Source organism: Zootoca vivipara, chromosome 2 (genome assembly GCF_963506605.1).
Source record: "Zootoca vivipara chromosome 2, rZooViv1.1, whole genome shotgun sequence".
Taxonomy (NCBI): Eukaryota; Metazoa; Chordata; class Lepidosauria; order Squamata; family Lacertidae; genus Zootoca; species Zootoca vivipara.
This window is the reverse complement of record NC_083277.1, coordinates 9993059-10012266: the sequence shown is the minus strand read 5'-3', so window position 1 is coordinate 10012266 and position 19208 is coordinate 9993059. Positions and strand designations below refer to the sequence as shown.

At 45.7% G+C, this 19208-nt stretch overlaps 1 protein-coding gene and 4 non-coding genes across 5 annotated transcripts; 1 reads left to right on the top strand and 4 right to left on the bottom strand.

Moving 5' to 3' along the window:
- Nucleotides 1-1539: 1539 nt before the first annotated feature.
- On the bottom strand, nt 1540-1612 carry TRNAV-AAC (transfer RNA valine (anticodon AAC)). Its single transcript has one exon. It is a non-coding gene; the product is annotated as a tRNA-Val (tRNA).
- Nucleotides 1613-2192: 580 nt separating this feature from the next.
- On the bottom strand, nt 2193-2264 carry TRNAE-UUC (transfer RNA glutamic acid (anticodon UUC)). Its single transcript has one exon. It is a non-coding gene; the product is annotated as a tRNA-Glu (tRNA).
- A 243-nt stretch (nt 2265-2507) lies between these two features.
- TRNAM-CAU (transfer RNA methionine (anticodon CAU)) lies at nt 2508-2580 on the bottom strand. Its single transcript has one exon. It is a non-coding gene; the product is annotated as a tRNA-Met (tRNA).
- Nucleotides 2581-4127: 1547 nt separating this feature from the next.
- Nucleotides 4128-4200, top strand: TRNAF-GAA (transfer RNA phenylalanine (anticodon GAA)). The gene has a single exon. It is a non-coding gene; the product is annotated as a tRNA-Phe (tRNA).
- A 2369-nt stretch (nt 4201-6569) lies between these two features.
- Nucleotides 6570-17663, bottom strand: LOC118081280 (zinc finger protein RFP). Its single transcript, XM_035107707.2, has 8 exons — nt 16896-17663; nt 15343-15438; nt 13983-14213; nt 13266-13288; nt 11780-11898; nt 10714-10746; nt 9760-9789; nt 6570-7350 (listed from the first exon to the last, which is right to left on the bottom strand). Exons 1-8 carry the CDS (start codon nt 17319-17321, stop codon nt 6824-6826), a joined length of 1485 nt encoding a protein of 494 aa, XP_034963598.2. The 5' UTR covers nt 17322-17663; the 3' UTR covers nt 6570-6823.
- Nucleotides 17664-19208: the final 1545 nt, after the last annotated feature.

The window sequence follows — 19208 nt, the reverse complement described above, 5'->3', positions numbered from 1 at the left end:
CAGGTCAATGCGACCTATGCCTGCTGCTTCCACAGAAGAAAAAGGCCCTTGTGAATGACTGTATAAGTGCAGAGGCATTATGGGAGGCTCCTAACTTCATTACCTGGGCCTCCATCTGCACTATACATTTAAAGCAGTAACATACCATTTTAAACAGTCATGGCTTCTGGCAAAGAACCCTGGAAACTGGCTTGCTAAACAGAGCTGTAACTAGGGGGAGGTTGGCTTTTGTTTTTGTCCCCCGCCCCCTCCTCCAGAGGGATCCTCCAGAGGGATGCCATTGATGCTCCCATCCTCTGTGTGTGCAAATGCACATGGATATTTTTTTTATACCAGAGTGGTGCATGCTCTGGTTATCTCCCGCTTGGACTACTGCAATGTGCTCTATGTAGGGCTACCATTGAAGGTGACCCAGGAACTGCAATTAATCCAGAATGCAGCAGCTAGACTGGTGACTGGGAGTGGCCGCTGGGACCACAAAACACTGGTCCTGAGATATCTACACAGGCTCCCAGTACATTTCTGAGCACAATTCAAAGTGTTGGTACTGACCTTTAAAGCCCTAAACGGCCTCGACCCAGTATACCTGAAGGAGCGTCTCCACCCATATTGTTCAGCCCAGACACTGAGGTCCAGTGCCGAGGGCCTTCTGCCGGTTCCCTCATTGTGAGAAGTGAGGTTACAGGGAACCAGACAAGAAGGGCTTCTCGGTAGTGGCACCCACCCTGTGTGCCACTTCCTTCCATCAGATGTCAAGGAAATAAGCAGCTATCCTATTTTTAAAAGACATCTGAAGGCAGCCCTGTTTAGGGAAGTTTTTAATATTGAATGCTGTATTGTTTTAACACTTGATTGGGAGCCACCCAGAGTGACTGAGGGAGACTCAGGCAGATGGGCGGGGTACAAATAATATATAATTATTATTATTATTATTATTATTATTTACCAAACTGGGTCTTTGGCCTGGGTGAAATAAAGCCTACTTTTGCCCCTGTGCTAAGGGTGCAGAGAGTTTTTCAGGGACTCCTATCCTCCTCACAGAGCGACAATTTGCAGAGTGGTTTAACCAGTGCTTTTTTCTGGGAGTGACGCAGGGGTACGCATACCACTTAAACATTTTGTGAATCTAAGTTTGGCCTCATTGAGTGGCAGTATTTCAATATGAGTAGGAAAAATGAGAGTACCTCTAAACATTTTTTTTAGAAAAAAAGCACTGGGTTTAACAGTTTATTCCTTTTCCCAGGGGACTCTGAGAATTGTAGCTCTATGGTGGGGGTTATGGGTGTGCAAATTGCTCAATTACTCGAAGGGCAATTGAAATTTGTTAAAAACTGTTATGAATTGTATTTTCTTCCTCTCTTCATTTTCTAACTTTACCTGGTATAGAAGCTTTCCTTCTCCATTTCTCTTTTGTGCATGTATTTTTCTTCATCTGTAGTACATAACGATCACAGACAGTGATTCATACAAAACTGATTTCTTGTTCATTTCATTGGCTGGGGTTTTGTTTTCAGTGTGGCTGCTGGAAAATAAAAGACATGTTTCTGCCCGGTTTTGATCCGGGGACCTTTTGCGTGTTAGGCAAATGTGATAGCCGCTACACTACAGAAACCCAAGGGCAAAGGCTCCCCCATGCCAGCTTGCCCATATCTCAGTGCCCTTTGATAGCTCGGCTGGTAGAGCAGAGGACTGTAGGTGTACAAGTCAAGGCATCTTTGCATCAAATCCAGCTTGAAGGAGTTCTGCTTTCCAAGCTGAGCATCTTTGCCTGCACCCAAACTCGGATTCCCTGATACAAGGTTTAAAAATGATTCAGAATGCTGATAAACAGGTAAGGTGATTTGCAGAAAGTGAGCATGGGTTGAGGATTTTAGTTAGTGTTATTTATCTGTTTTAAATAACTGTTAAAAAATAATTAAACTAACAAAAGAGGACCCCCCAACTGGGAATCAAACCCAGTTTGTGTTGGTGATGAGAGTGCCAAATCCTAACCACTAAACCACCAGGTAGTACGACAGGGTGGAGGTGTCTGCAGACAGGTTTCTTCCTTAGCACATCACTCAATGTGACCCAATGTGCATTGCAGGGGGTTGGACTAGATGACCCTTGGGGTACCTTCCAACTCTACAATTCTGTGACCCTTTGAAAAGGAGCCAGAGTCAGGCTAGTGCTCCTTCTTCCTGGCAAAAGGATTCCCTGACCGGGAATTGAACCCGGGCCGTGGCGGTGAAAGCGCCAAATCCTGACCACTAGACCATCAGGGACAGATGAAACTAGCACCGCCTCCCTGACTTTCATTCCTTCACTCAATGGGTTTCGTTTGTTTGTTTTAAAGACAGTTTCGCTCTGTCCAAGCACATGGGCTTATCTGAGACACCAACACACATCCTCTCCCACCCAAAGCATCACTCCTGTCCTTGAATTCACAAGACAAAACACTCGGAGCTCTCGCTCAGAAAACAGAGGGGGCACACCCACCCTTTGCAAAAACAAAGTGATCTGCAAGCTGCCTTCTCTGAGGCTCGAACTCAGGACCTTCAGATTATGAGACTGACGCGCTGCCTACTGCGCTAAAAAGGCTGCACAGAAATATGCCTGAGCACACTTTCAACAGAAACCCATGTCAGGTGTGGCCACAAGAAAAAACCTCTGCAAGAGCATCCCCTCCACGAGGGGAGGTGGGGGTGGGGAGGAAACACTTTCCCTTGCAGCATTTGGGGACACCGCAGAGAAGAGGCCAGTCAGAGAGGTGGCATGCTAGATTATAAAATTATGCATGTCATGGAGAAAGTGGAGAGAGAAAAGTTCTCTCATCACCCTAGAACTCGTGAGCATGCAGTGAAGCTGAATTTCGAAAGATTCAGGGCAAGTTAGAAAAGCATTTCTTCATGCACCACATTTAAAACAATGGAACTCATTCCCACAGGAAGCAGTGATGGCCACTGAACTGGGTAGCTTTAAAGAAGGATTAGACAAATTCAGGGTGGACTATCAAAGGCTAGTAGACCATTGTGAGAAGAGGATGCTAGGTCATTGGGTTCTCCTTATGTTTTTATGCTCCCTGTCTGGAAATCTAGCCCTGGCCAGTGTGGTGAGACTTACCAAATCACTCGACCAGCCAGGTCTGGACCAGGGTGTTGCCGTTCCACTTCTTGATGGGCCTGTTATCTAAATTCAAGGGCTCATCTAGGCTTCCATTGGCACCCTGCGAGATAGCAGCACACATTAACGACAACTAACTGTTCTGTCATGGAGTTTTCTTGGCAGGGATACTGGAGTGGCTTGCCAATTCCTTCTCCAGGTGGATCACGTTTAGTCAAAACACTCCACTATGACCTGTCCATCTTGGGTGGCCCTGCACGGCATAGCTCATAGCTTCTCTGAGTTATTCAAGCCCCTTCACCACGACAAGGCATTGATCCATGAAGCTGGACCATAAAGAAGGCTGATCGCCGAAGAATTGATGCTTTTGAATTATGGTGCTGGAGGAGACTCTTGAGAGTCCCATGGAATGCAAGAAGATCAAACCTATCCATTCTTAAGGAAATCAGCCCTGAGTGCTCACTGGAAGGACAGATCATTAAGCTGAGGCTCCAATACTTTGGCCACCTCATGAGAAGAGGAGAATCCTTGGAAAAGACCCTGATGTTGGGAAAGATGGAGGGCACAAGGAGAAGGGGACGACAGAGGACGAGATGGTTGGACAGTGTTCTCGAAGCTAGGAACATGAGTTTGACCAAACTGCGGGAGGCAGTGCAAGACAGGAGTGCCTGGCGTGCTCTGGTCCATGGGGTCACGAAGAGTCGGACACGACTAAACGACTAAACAACAACTGTTCTGTGTCCAACAAACAACACAGTACTTCTTATTTGGAAAGAAAATTACCTCCTCACAAGCTGTGTGAGTAGTGATGGGGTATCATATGAAGTCGCCAGTCCTGTGACCTGGGTTCATGCATGTCTTCCTCTCTTTTTCGCCCCTTGGAGAGGTGGGGGCAGCACAGCTATCCAAAGGTTTCGATGCCAGGGCGCCTGGCCACTGAGAAAAAGGTCCAGCCACCTTATCTTGCAACTTGGGAGTCTTGTTTCTGGGAGAAACTAGAACGGTGCTTGCTTTTGCCCTGGGCAGCCAAAGTAGCTCAGTTGGGAGAGCGTTAGACTGAAGATCTAAAGGTCCCTGGTTCAACCCCGGGCTTTGGCAAAGCTGTACAGGTCGTGTTCCTTTTGCATAGTCCATTCACTCCCTTTCATGGGCATTACCCCAAAGGACGCTCCCCTTGCTATGTGGAAAACTTCGGAAGAAAGGGAGCTCTCCTTTGAGCCTGGGGTGGTGGGATGCTGATCTGTGGTGCTTTGTTCACATGGGCCAAAATCCCACTGACTGGGGACTCTGCAGCATAAAATGTCTGCCTGGCTGTGCCATCCTTCCCTCTCAGAAAGGCAAAACACAGAGGAAGGAATTCACCACCAGCCGGGACTCAAGCCCAGGTCACAAGGTTGGGAACCTTGAATGTCTCTACACCCCTGGTGCAGCTGATGAGGACCATTGCCATCCAGAGGTGGAAAGCTTTAAGAAAGTGGCAAGGAATGTGCAAGGTCCCCTACACCCTAATAATAATAATAATAATAATAATAATAATAATAATAATAATAAATTTTATTTATACCCCGCCCTCCCCAGTCAAAACCGGGCTCAGGGCGGCTAACACCAATAAAATTACAATAAAACATAAAAAGCAATTAATTAAAATACAGATTAAAATACAATATTAAAATTTAAAATGCAGCCTCATTTTAAGTAGTTCATAAATCCAAGCCATGAGGGAGGAAAACACAGGGGTCAGACTAAGTCCAACCCAAAGGCCAGGCGGAACAGCTCTGTCTTGCAGGCCCTGCGGAAAGATGACAAATCCCGCAGGGCCCTGGTCTCCTATGAAAGAGCGTTCCACCAAGTTGGGGCCAATACTGAAAAGGCCCTGGCCCTAGTAGAGGCCAATCTAGCCACCTTATGGCTTGGGATCTCCAGAATATTGTTGTTTGTGGACCTTGAGGTCCTCCGCGGGGCATACCAGGAGAGGCGGTCCCGAGGTTTTAAAATATGTATTTATGTGTTGGATTAGCCCTGCTGGAGAGATTGCCACATGACTAGAGGGTGAGAGTCCTGCTGACCTTTAGAAGTGTTTGGCAAAATACCACATCTTTGCCACCAGTGGAAAAGGACCTCTTTTCTCTTTCTGGGTATTTGAGGCAGAAGCCAAAGGCAGCATCTGCCTAGCAGAGGGAAGTTATTGACCCAGCAACCTCTGAGTTATGGGCCCAGTGTACTCCCCCTGTGCCACTCTGCCGGGGGGGGGGGGGAGGCTTTTCAGCCAAATTGACCAGAACTGGACGCACTATTACAAATGTGGTTTGCACCATAAAATGAAAAGTGGCATTTATTGGCACTTTTACGCTCACTTCATTTCCTGATGATCCCTCAGATGGCATTCTCTTTTCACAGCTGCTGCGGTCTCTTCACTGAGCTATTCGTCTTGACCCCAAGATCTCTTTCCCACTCAAGTCACTGTTACAACAATCAAGATCCCCAACTCACCACCCGTGTCACCCAGAGTCTTCCCTGCTCGGTGCCCCAGTCCTGCCACTCAGCACCTGGCCCAGGGTGGGGCCTGGTGGGCTCTATAGAGGACTGCCGCCACCGCCACTGCTGGGCAGAGAGGGCTGTGTTTTGTTTCGTTTTAATTCCTGTTATTTTTTACCTATGTCATTTTAAACTGTATCAATGCTGTATTCTTAGTTTTGGATTTTGATTTATGTGGAAATTGTTTTCCATTTGGTTGTGTATTTTTTGATGTGGTTTATGTATTGTTTGTGACTTTTGTAATTGTGCTAATCCTGTATTGTTTTAATATTCGATTGGGAGCCGCCCAGAGTGGCTGGGGAGACTCAGCCAGATGGGCGGGGTACAAATAAAAAATTATTATTATTAAAAAAATTCCTTCAGTAGCACCTTAAACACCAACTAAGTTTTTATTTTGGTATGAGCTTTCGTGTGCATGCACACTTCGTCAGATACACTGAAACAGAAGTCACCAGACCCTTATGTATATTCAGAGGGTGGGGGGTGGGGTGATGGGAATGGGTGATGGGCTGATAGGAGTGGTAAACCTGTTGATGACTGTTAATGACTGTTAGTGACTGCAATTGGTCTTAGGGGGGGGGGAAGCAAGGGCTGAGGTGCTAAGGAAGCCCTTGCTTCCCCCCCCCCCCCGCAAATGTGTAAACACATTTAACAGGGCAAAAGCCCCACTGAATTCAACAAGTACCTAAGTGTTGAGACAGAAAAGCTGTATTTGCATAGGGGGGTTTGAAGTTTGTGCCCTATTCAAGTTATTTGTGTTTTCTTCTTGTCTGAGTTCTCCAGAGCAAGGAGCCTTCCTGCCTGGTGTGGGTGAAGGGGTTAATTTCTAGAAATATATTAATTCAGTGTGAGTTTGAATAGCTGCAGAAGGTCTTGTGAGCAGAGGAAGGTGTAGAAATGAAACCAGGATTGAAGGTGATGGAGGCTGAACCTTTATGAGGAAAAGATTATTTATTCAGATTGGTCAAGTGTTACTGTTTCCTTAAGATCTCACCTGCAGAATAAATTCTGGAAAGGAAAAAGAAAAACACAACAACAATTGATTGACTATTTTGTTATTTCTGCTTATTTCGACTGGAATGAATCCTCCTCAAAGTGCCCTTGAGAGGCAAATGCTGCTGTTGTTTTAATCTGAGTCATTCTGGTCCAGAGAGAAACTCTTGCCTGTGAGGTGGATTCCATCTCCTCAGGAGATCCTGAAGTGGGTTTTATCTCCTGACAGGTGAAAGAAAGGGAGGATGGTATCTCCAGAAAATGAGGCTCCTGAGAAAGTGTAGAGTTCGGTTCCTGAGTCAGCATCAGAAAAAGACACCTCCTCCTCTTCATAGTCCACAGTCACTCGGATCCTTTTGGGCTCCCAAAGCAGGGACAGAGGGAGGTAATCAGGGGGGTCAAACGCCATGTACTCATCTCCCGACTTCCCCACAGCCCAGATCCCTCCCTCAGAACTTAAGTCAAAGTCACCCTTCCTCTCTGCAGACTTCCTAGTGACCCCCACAGTCCAGTAGACACACTTTCCCTCACTTTCCACAGTGACTTCCCAGAAATGGCAGCCTGCTGTGAATCCCTCACGTCCCAACACAGAAGTACGGTTGTTGAATCTCTCAGGATTGTCAGGCAGGTCTTGCTCTTTGTCTCCATATCTCACGCTTTTCCGATCCTCAGACAGGATGAGGCTGGGATGGGCTGTGTCTGGATCCAGAGTGACATTTGCTGTTGTAGGGGGAGGATGAGGGAAAGAGAAGAGAGGCAGGATCAGCTGAGAGTCAGAGGCAGACATCCCGAACCAAAAAACACCCCAGGTACCAGATTCCCTCTAAAAAAGGGGAGTTCTTTGCCTCACACCTAAAATTAGGAGTCTTCCAGAGTCTCGTCAGAATAAATACATTCCTTTTAGATTTTGAATCAGTTTTGTTCTTCTTTTACATAACACAATGCATTTATATTGTTTCCCTCCTTTCAATCTAGGTATCTTCCAAGAAGCAAAATCACCCAGGAAACATTATCCTATGCCAGGGTTCCTCAACCTCAGCCCTCCATGTGTTTTTGGCCGACAACTCCCATAGTCCCTAGCTAGCAGGACCAGTGGATGATGGGAATTGTAGCCTCAAAACATCTGGAGGGCCGAAGTTGAGGAAGCCTGTCCTATGCCCTTTTAAAATGTGGTTTTTTTTGGGGGGGGGCTATTGGATTATTATTAATTATGATGATGATGATGTATTTTGTGGTTTTATATCTTTATTTTATTCTGTGAACCGCCTTGAGACCCTTGGGTGTAGGGCAATATATAAATTCAATAAATAGTAAGAATAAGAATATTCAGCTCTTCTATGTTAGTGAAGGGGATAGTGGCCAGTAGACAGAAACTGCCCTCCTTTGGCACTTTCTGGGTGAATTAGCCTTTTGGAGCTCCCATGGGGTGTTGAATGACGACACCCCAGTTCAGTTCAGCAGAGAACAGCTATCGACCCCTTAATAACCTCATTTATAGTTAGAGTTGGGAAGAGCGTCAGTGCAGACTGATCAGCCCATTTTAGCTAAGCCGGAGGTAGGACTAATGCTGCTTCAAGGGTTAACGTTTCAATGAGGAAAACAAAGTTGGGCAACCTAGCAGATGCCCTTGCATTGTGAAACTTTCCGTAGAATCGTTGTACCACCAACATGCAAATTTCCTTTCCTGGTGCATGCTAAAAGCTCTTTAAATAATGTTTCGTCTTTTGCAGTTTTCACTGTAAAGCTGATTCATTGTCCTGAACTCACACCTGCATTTGTATATTTGAATTTTTCAGTGATGGCTCCAACCTGGTGGAATGCTCTGTCCTATGAGACTAGCGTCCTACAGGATTTAACCTCCTTCCGCCGGGCCTGTAAGACAGAGCTATTCCGCCTGGCCTTTAATTTGAACTCAGCCTGATCTTTTATTTCCCTTCTCTCCCCCCCCCCCGGTTTTATGAAGATTACCCACTCTGGGACCCCACAGCTATTTCTCCCCTGGCCTCCTCGCTGGCCCAAGTAGGTCTAATTTAGCCAGCTAGCCCTGGTGATTTGGGTGGATTCCCCCCAAATTGATTATTGAACTTGAATTATATTGTTATTCATGCTACTATACTGTATTTTAAGCTGCTTTTATGTTGTATTACAATTAAGTGTTTTAAATTTGTTGTTAGCCGCCCTGAGCCCGAGTTTTTGAACCGGGAAGGGTGGGGTATAAATAACAATTATTTATTCTTTCTTATTAAATACCTTGAAACAAGCTGTGCTTGAGGAAAAGTTGGCTACGGTGGAGTACCTATTGAACTAGAGTTAATACCATCACATGCATGGCTCCCACTCACAATCCCCACGGCAGGAAGATTTTTTTCTTTAAAAAAATATTAGGCAAAAAAATGAAAGAGAGCACTGTGCCTCCACAGTGAAGCGCCTCTTCCCAAAATTCCTCTGGAAGCAGAAGGATGTTTAGGGTGGGCTGTTTCTTTCTGGCCCCTTCCCACTAAGACCAACTCCTCCTCCCTGACCTGAGCTTGCTGAGCCATTTCAGACTACAGATTTCTCCCTACCAAATCAGCCATTAGCACCTGTCTTCTTGGAACTGCTTTTTAAACTTCCAGAAGATGAAGCCTTCCTTGGTCCCTTAATAAGACCAGGGGTGCAGACAGTGCTGGATCTGGCCAGCAAAACAGATCTCCCTGTGGGCTAAATTTTCAAGGGGGGGGGGGCTACTGACAAGGCTGCCTCTGATTCTCAGGTGATTGAAGCCAGAAACTGGAAGCAACTTCCTGGTGGCATCAGTTTGGCTCCTGCTGGAAAGAGGATTTTGGATGAGATGGACTCTTGGTCTAACATAGCTGCGAAGTGCTTTGGTCACATAAAGCAAACAAACTATCTCTAGGCAGGCAGAGAACTTAGTCTTATACATCTGGGCAGTTTCTTTGGAGGGGAAGCCCTCTCCCCATCCTCTCCCTACCCTGTCTGCACCTTCAATCCCAGCGTCTCTGCCTTTGTTGTACATAGGGAAAACCCAAACAGCAAGACCAGAGTCAAGCTATGGATGGTTCTTCACAGACCCCATGAAAGACTAGGCCCGACCCCTTCTGTGAATTTAGGCCTCCATGTGAAACTTACCTCTCTGAAGATTTCTGAGTAATGGGTCATCTGAGGAAGCAAAAAGATATAATGTTTAATCTTGTTACGAAAGTATTACATCATAAGCAAGCATCTGTTGTTTCCTTATTTCAAGCAGAAGATTAAATCAGAGAACAAAGAACTGCAAACAAGAAACAGTATGACTAAGAAATTAAAGACACTAACATAGATGGCCCTCGGAAACCTTTAAAACTCTACTATTCTGTGCTTCTATGTGAAAACCAGGAACGGTACTCCATACTAGAAAATCGCAAAATAAAATCAATTTGAATCCACGAATGAAATAGAGATCTATACTGGATGACTGGAAGGCCGGAAGTGCCATTTCAATCTTTTAAAAAGATCCAAAAGAGAGCTGAAGGAAGGTTAAGATCTGCCCCAAGTATAAACTGGTGGGAAATAGGTGCTGAAGCCGGAATTTTCAAGCATGACTACAAACCAAATTCCAGAGGAAGAATTGGCAGAGCTTTAAAAAGTAATTCCAAGGGTCTCATGCAATATGAAGTCCTCCTTCATAGAATGGGGTTGATCTCATAAGTAGTGTGAGTCCTTTAAGACTCTTGAAAGGTACTGTAAGTCTTTGAAGTCACACACACCCCCACACACAATCAAGCGATATATAAAATTTTATGAAATAGATAAAAATAAAACTAAAAAATCAAGTAGAAAACCAGGCAGGAATGGAACTCTTCCATTAGTCCCAGACTGATGTGCAGGTTCTTCACAGGGAACAGCTATGCCCCCAACACATATCTTCAAACCCTCTTCCAGTTCATTCATGAGACATACAAAGAACCCAAACACCACTAGAGGACTGTTACCCAGAGTTACGCCATTGATGGGGGTCCCAAAATCTGCAGCACAGATGGTTCAACACCAATGAAATATCAGTCCCCATCCCACCTGTGAAATTGTTTTCCCAATGAAATTTACCTTCCTGAAGCTGTTCTTTGAATAACAGAGCATCTGAGGAAGCAAAAAGATATAGTGTAAGGGCAACACTCTTCCACCTGAAATAAATCTCCATACAAAAGTAACACTTCATAACATAGCATCTTCAATTTTTTAAAAAAAGATTAAGAAGTATAATTTTTTTTATAAATCATAGGAAGAATCTATGAAAACCACAAAAGCTTTGAAACTCCGAAATTGTAAAGCAAGCTTACAAACATCAGAATAAAAATATTCAGCATAAATCCTGATATTCTCTGAGTTTTGTCACTAAAATTGGTGTCAAGGGTGGAGGGCTGGAGAGGAGGCAGCACAATAGGAATCCTGTAAAAGGATAAAGAGGGGAGATGGAGGCAGGCTTAACATCTGCCCCAAGTAAAGTGGTGGGGAAAATTATTAAAGGCAAAATTGTGAACCACAAGGAGAAGCGAAGGTCGATGAGGAAGGACTGGCATCTCTCTCATGCAAAAGGAAGCCCTTCTTCACAAACCTTCTACAAATCTTTCAGATTGTTAACAAGCGTAATTGTGCCCATTTGGGCTCATGAGCTCTTGTTTCCATCCTCAATGGGGGAACTCTCAGGAGATCTTGAAGGCTGAAGCACTAGATATGGCAGCTGCAGAGGGACGTCTGAGAAGAAGACGGCTCAGGCCTTGGCTCCACTGCTGAGAAACAAGCCTAAGCAGGCGGCAGAGGTAGAACTGGGGGCTTCTTAATGCCCATTGACTCCGTTCAGAGCAGGAGAACCTCCAAAAGGACAACCCCAGATTGTGTAGACGGGGAACCAAAAGGAAAAGGAGGTTCCGTATAATTGAAAACAGATGCACACTGGAGGAAAAAATCCTGACTTTACTCTATGTTTAAGGCTTTCTTTACAGGATCCAGAGTGACAATATACACGGGGGAAAGGAAATGATCGCTGGAACACCAAGAAGGAAACTACCCTCTCTGCAGCAGGAATGAAATTCAACGCAACAAGAGCCTGGCATGTTCAGTTCTGAACTAATATAAAGCCTAGTGTAAAATCCTTGCAGGCAGTTTTCATTACCTTCAAATTGTTCCATGACATCCTCCACAAGGATATTTATATCACAAAATTCCGAGATCCTCTTCTTCAGCTCTGGAAATAAAGCCATTGGATTCTCTTGACTCTCCCTTTTCTCATACCTGGTGAAAAGAAAAACACTGTTAGCCTCTACAAATCCACAATTCCTAGTACATGAAAAAAATGGAATTGAGGAAGAGAATTGCAGAAAGTTTAGAGCAGGGGCCCCCAGACTATGGCCCGCGGGCCAGATGCGGCCCAATTGGCCTCCCAATCCGGCCTGCGACGACCCCCGCCGCCTGCTCTTACGGCGCGCAGCGCGGCAGCGCACTTCCAGATCGGAAAAAAGCGCCGAAAATCGTTTGTGCGCATGCATATGGGCCTCTCCCGACCCAGAAGAGATCATTTCCGGTGCACTTCCGGGTCGGGGGAGGCCCATACGCATGCCCCCAAACGATTTTCAGCGATTTTTGGAAGCGCGCCACCGCGCCAGTAAGTGTGTGTGTGCATACGCACGGGTGCACACTCCCCCGCCCTCCGGCCCGCTGCGCACGCACTCCCCTGCCCTCCGGCCCAAAGCCGGGTAAGTCTGGGGACCCCTGGTTTAGAGGGACAGGCAGGCACAAAGGGCAAAGATTCTTTCTCACTATGAACTCCACAGCCAGACATCACAGGGCCAGAACAGCAACCCCAGGCCTCTGAGTCTCCCCACTGATGTCTATTCAAAGAACAATAAATGAATATAACATGCAGGAGACAGAGAAGAAGAGGAGGAGGGGTTTGGATTTGATATCACGCTTTATCACTACCCTTAAAAAAAGGTAAAGGTACCCCTGACCATTAGGTCCAGTCGTGACCGACTCTGGGGTTGCGCGCTCATCTCGCATTATTGGCCGAGGGAGCCGGCGTATAGCTTCCAGGTCATGTGGCCAGCATGACAAAGCCACTTCTGGCGAACCAGTTTACCGTTTACCTTCCCGCTGTAGCGGTTCCTATTTATCTACTTGCATTTTGACGTGCTTTCGAACTGCTAGGTTGGCATCACTACCCTTAAGGAGTCTCAAAGCAGCTAACATTCTCCTTTCCCTTCCTCCCCCACAACAAACACTCTGTGAGGTGAGTGGGGCTGAGAGACTTCAGAGAAGTGTGACTAGCCCAAGGTCACCCATCAGCTGCATGTGGAAGAGTGGAGACGCAAACCCGGTTCCCCAGATTACAAGTCTACCGCTCTTAACCACTACACCACACTGGCTCCAGTCCTGCATGAGGTGATTGGGGGGGGGGAGAAGGCAGAACTCTGATCTTGATCCTTGGAGCGAGAATTGGAGTGCTACAAGGTCAAAAGAGGGGGCCCTACTTTTACTTGTGAGATACTGCAGGGAATGAGCCCTACAGTCTCTCCCCTGCAGCCCCTGGAGGGGCATGTTTGAGGTCCTTGCATCCCAACCTCCTGGAGGGATGCTAATGGGAATGAGCCAGATCCACGTACCTCTGCAAGGTGCTTCTCACATCCTAAAGGGAAAAAGAGAAGAGAATTCACTGCACACCACAGGCCACACTAGGAAGACCCCCTCAGAATGGAGGAACAGCCTGGCCCTCGGATGTCAGTCTGCCTGACATATGATTTTTTGGGGGGTAGGGATCAGCCAATTTTGCTTTCTCTCAGTTTACATTTTTCCAATGTTAAGTTCTTAAGTTACCCAGTCCTAAGTTCTTGAGGACAGAAACGGTTTTTTTTCTCCCGGGGGTGAGATAAATAGACATGATGACAAGGCCTTAGTTGAGTCAAGACAACATACCAGCGTGAAGGCGCTGCAAGATTTGTTACTTCATATGACTAGTAGCGCTGGGTGACCTTTGTGAGCATCCCTGTACTCTAGGCATCTCACATGAGTCCCTAAAACAATGGCGGTTGTCCCTTGTCTGCCTCTGGGTGAGAGGATGGGGCAAGAGGGAAGGACAATCTCAATGCCTAAAACCTGGGGTGTCAAATAGGAGACAATTCTTTTCTGCAAAGGGCAGAAAACCACATCCAGTTCCATCCACCACAGAAGAATCTCTAGTCTGTATTCATCCCAGCTCTCCTGACCAGAGCCTCCATATACTGAACCCCATACTACTTGCATAGATGAATGAGGCACTTAAAAGTTTGCCGGCACCCTTTTCCAGGAGTGAAGCCTTGGTGCTGCTCCTGCTACCATCTTACCTGCAGGAGTTCGTTCGCTGGCTTCTGGCGCTTCTCCTCCAACTCCTGCATGCTCCTTTCAAGAGAGGAGAGATCGCTGGAGAATCTGGCCAGCTGCTCATCCCTTTCCCTTGCAATCTCCTCCTCTACGTCTTCTATCTGATTCAGCAGGTGTTTTTCTTGTTCCTCCAGGAACTGCCGCAGTTGCCTGAGCTTCTCTGCAGTTTTCTGCCTCTCCGTTTCTGTCAATTTCTGCAAGAAGCAGGAAGAAATAGGAAAAGAGGCGGCCGGAGTCTGGGATGTGTATTTACAACATCAGAAGGAGACACAAGAGGAATTCCACAGGAAGGCCATGTTTGATTTTTCATACAGGTGAAACTCAGAAAATCAGAATATCGTCGAAAAGTGCATTTATTTCAGTAATGCAACTTTTTTTTTTTTTTTGGAAATTCCACAGTGATAAAACAAATGATTACAATAATACAAAAAAATTGCTATTACATATCATTAATTACATTCCATTTATAATTGACCCACCTAACGACAAATAAGTACAATTACAACAAATAAAGGCTTGACATATCTTGCTTTGCATGTCATGCATCTATTTCATATATTGGTTTCACCTTTTAAGTTGTGTTATTGAAATAAATCAGGGGTGGCCAACTTCCAAGAGACTGCGATCTACTCACAGAGTTTAAAAAGTGGCAGTGATCTACCCCCTTTTTGGGGTTCAGGTCAAAGTTGTGGAGCTTTTTTTTAAGAAGGAAAGCCCTGTTTTGGGGGGTTCACATAAAATTTGTAAAAGAGCTTCTTTAGGGAAGAAAGCAATGTTGAGCTTTTTTTTTTTAGGAAGGAAAGCCCTGTTTTTTTGTGGTTCAGGTCATTTTAGGGGTGCAGGGCAAAGATGTTGAGCTTTTTTAGGGCAGCCACAGTTGTTCAGCTTCTTTAGGGGGAGCAAGTGATCTACCAGTGTTCTACCACAGACGTCCAGGGATCTACTGGTAGATCACGATCTACCTGTTGGACATGCCTGAAATAAATGCACTTTTTGACGATATTCTAAGTTTCCAAGTTTCACCTGTAGACATAAAACCAACACCTAGCAGCTAAAAAAGCCCTCTTCTTCAGACATTAAAGTAAACATTGGAGGGTGGCAGGAGGTTGAAGGGATGAACACACTCTCTACCCTCTCCACTGCCATTTCTATTGCCTTCCATTTTGTTTATGACCACAGCATAAAGCAAGAGCCTTGTCATGTGGAAGAATGAGAAACAGGGAGAGGCTGAAATGGGCAGATTTCCCATCCCTCCTCAGTCCTGACTTGATTCTTCGAGTACCCGGTGGTTGTTCCCTCCCTAATAATCATAGTGATACTTACGAGGAGGGTTTGGCTTTCCTTTTCCAGGTCCACTTGATAGGCTATAATTTTCTCTCTCTCTTTCATCAGGATCTGCAGGCGGATGCTGATCTGTCCCTAAAGAGGAAAGAAAAAACTCAGGCTAGACACAGAGAGATGGAGAGATAAATTGATTATCACCCTGACTTCTAACATGCGGTGGCCCTGCTCTTAAATGGTTTCTCTCCCTCTTCCGATTCATTAATACTTTTAATTGAGCAGAACCCGGCCAGATGGGCGGGGTATAAATAATAAATTATTATTATTATTATTATTATTATTATTATTATTTAATATGCAACAGCTAATGCTTGTATTTTTACGTTTTTAATAAATGATTATAGATAAACTGCAAAAGTTTGGATAAAAACCATAAAAGATTTATTGAGGTGAGAGCATTTTTAGCAGGCTTTGCCAATCTTGCTACCCTGGCAGAAGTTTTGTTTAGGGAACTTTTTAATGTTTAATGTAATTTTAATATTCTGTTGGGAGTCACGCAGAGTGGCTGGGGAAACCCAGCCAGATGGGTGGGGTATAAATAATAAATTATTATTATTGTTATCCATTTTAGCGTAAAGTAAAAAATACAAATGAACAAAAATATTCAAAGTCACAAAACATAAGTGGTTATATCTTCCACATAAACAATAGGCTATGTAGAAAAATGGAAGCTGCCAGGACTGGCTCAATACATTTCATTGCCTGGGGGTAACCATAAAAATAGGGTGCCCCTCACCATGTCTCACTCATACAAAAAGCAAGTACTGTATTTGCCTAGCTGGGATCTAGAGAGGACCTTTTTGAGCCCTTTGAAGCCTAGGAGGTTTTGGCAGACAGAGATGTTGAGTGCCACCCACAAACGTGGCTACTTTATGGCTCCCCTCCAACTTCCCAGGGTGTCTGAGCCAGGGGAACTGCGTTGTCCCCCTCCTCTAAAAAAAACAATAATGGGAGAGGGTGGGTGACCGGACATCAAAAGTGTTCCACCTCAGTGCAAACCTATCACCTTCTGCCAGCTCCCCCCACCCCACAGGCTCCTAGTGGAGATGCAGCCCTGGGAGTTGGAAAGGAGCCAAGGGTCATCTAGTCCAACCCCTGCAATGCAAGAAGCACAGGTAAGATTTGTAGATTTACCGCAGCATGCAATTTATGGCTACTATGCGATGCACCCATCCTCGGAGACAAGTCTTATTAGCATCATCGTTGCTATCTTTTTATTACCCCAAAGGGGTAGCAGTGTTGGACTAGGGCAGAAAACAACAATGAGAAAGTCCCAGGACTTCACAAGCTTACTATAGGTGCTGCAATGTGTATTGATAAAATTTCAAATCCTTAAAAGGAAGGGGATCAATTTATCTGTTTATGGGTGCTATTCCATCCTTACTCAGGAGCAAGCTCCACTGAACAACCAGCATGCAAATGGCATCCAGACAATGAATGGCATGCCTTGTTCAGACCTGTGAGCCAGGGAAAAGCACCCAAGAAGAATCCACAGCTATTCCCTCCCCCGCTCAAGATCCCGAGTGGTTTCCTACCTTGTACTCCTCGTAAGCCTCCTCCAGAGGAATCACCTTGTGGTTTTCATGTTCCTTGGATTTGCCACACGCCACACAGATGGGGGCTTCATCCTCCTTGCAGAAGAGCTTCAGAGGCTTCCGGTGCTCCTTGCAGACTTTCCCTCCTTCCTCCTTTCCCTCTTGGAGGCTGAGCTTTTTGATTAATTCCACAAAGTTTGCCAGCTGTCGGTTGGGGATGAGATTATTTTGCTGGGCTGTTTTTCTGCATTGAGGGCAGGAAGCCTCTGCCTCCGATTCCCCCCAGCAACGGATCAGGCAGGCTCGGCAGAAGTTGTGCCCACACTCTGGGATGGTCACTGGATCCTTGAAGTAATCCACACAGATGGAGCAAGTGGCTTCATCACGGAGATCCTGGACGGGATCCCCAGCAGCAACAGCAGCCATGGCTCCCTCGCGCCAATGTAAGAGTTAAATGTAATTTCCTCCCATCTCACTTCCTGGGTTTTTCTGCAAATGACTCCGGAGCTTATTGCCCACGTGATTTAGTCTTGCTCGTTTACTCTCTGCTTTGCATTTCTTATACAGTACTGTCATGAGAATGCAATGTGTACGTACTTTTATAAACAAATAAAATAAAGGAAATCCTTGGCACCGTGCAGCAGCATCTTCCGCTTTAAGAAAATCCTCCTCCCGGAGGGCAGAGCTTTGTAGCAGCCCGAGATCCCTCCCTGCTCCCCCACCTCCTGGATTGGACATCTTGATCCCCTGCTCAGCTCTGGGATCTGGTGGGGGTGGGCAGAGATTTTTCAGGGGAGGAGCTGCCCTTTCTCCCCTGCTTCGAATCAACTAGTTTGGGTGAACAAAGTTCATTGAAATATTTCCAATAGTGTCTGTGAACTGCACCAGAAAGTACCTCCCATAAACGCTGGTGGAACTAGAGGTGAATTATATTTCTTTTGGGTAAAATGCTTAGAGATTTTATTACCATCAGTCAAGCAGTACAAAAATGTTAGATAAAATAAGTGAATCAAGGACAGCCTCGACAGATCTGTCGGCTAGACTGTGGTGCTGATTACGCCAAGGTTGCAGGTTGTTTTAAATAAAATCTGGCCTTATTCCCTTATGGGGTACATAAGAGCCTTGCAGAGTTCTCCATCGGTAGGAGGAAATAACAGAGCCAACCAGAGAATATTGAGAAGCAAAGCAGCTAGTAAGCTTGATCTTTATTGACTGTTGCAACAGGGTGTTTTCTCTCACACACAGGAGGAAAGAAAAGAACCCCCTCCCAAACGTGCGCCAGCCCCTATGTAGCCTTTTGAAATTGCCCCCTCAAACTCAAGACCCGCCCCAGAAGCATCATGCATACATCACAGAAGGGGTGTAGCCCAAGACCACCACCCCAGATACGTCACTTACATCATAGAAAGGAAAATAAAAAAAAAATTCCTTCAGTAGCACCTTAAAGACCAACTAAGTTTTTATTTTGGTATGAGCTTTCGTGTGCATGCACACTTCTTCAGATACAGTGAAATGGAAGTTTCCAGGCACTTATGTAGAGAAGGGGTGGGGAGGGGTGGGGATGGGGAGGGGGGATCACTCAGAAGGGTGGTGGAAATGGGTGATTGACTGACTGATAGCTGTTGATGACCGCGCTCAGTCAGTCAATCACCCATTTCCACCACCCTTCTGAGTGATCCCCCCTCCCCCTCCCCACCCCTCCCCACCCCTTCTCTACATAAGTGCCTGGAAACTTCCATTTCACTGTATCTGAAGAAGTGTGCATGCACACGAAAGCTCATACCAAAATAAAAACTTAGTTGGTCTTTAAGGTGCTACTGAAGGAATTTTTTTATTTTATTTTACTTCGATCCAGACCAACACGGCTACCTACCTGTAATCATAGAAAGGGGCGGTCTACAGCAGAAATCTGAGTACCTTGTTTATCTCCTGTATGGGAAGTTACCTGTTAATGTTGGATTACCAGGGGCCAGTCCTTTGAAATGATAAATACTTAATTCCTAAGCCAGGACACAGATTCACACCCTATTCATATCTTAAATGTGCCCTTAAGGCAGGATCTGTGAGCAGAGAGACAAAGGGGAGGTTTTTTCATTTCCTCCCTCCTCGCAGAGAAATATTTGGTCAGTTTGGGAGTCAAAATGGTTTTCAGGCCTGTCTTCCTGTATTGTTTGCTTGGGGACCCAGGTGGTGCTGTGGGTTAAACCACTGAGCCTAGGGCTTGCTGATCAGAAGGTTGGCGGTTCAAATCCCTGTGACGGGGTGAGCTCCCGTTGCTTGGTCCCAGTTCCTGCCAACCTAGCAGTTCAAAAG

Coding starts and splice junctions, on each gene's coding strand:
- LOC118081280 (XM_035107707.2), bottom strand. CDS start 17,321: ATGGCTGCTGTTGCTGCTGGGGATCCCGTCCAGGATCTCCGTGATGAA. Junction 15,439..16,895: donor AGGCTTACGAGGAGTACAAG/GTAGGAAACCAC, acceptor TTTCCTCTTTAG/GGACAGATCAGCATCCGCCT. Junction 13,289..13,982: donor CAGCGAACGAACTCCTGCAG/GTAAGATGGTAG, acceptor TTTTCCCTTTAG/GATGTGAGAAGCACCTTGCA.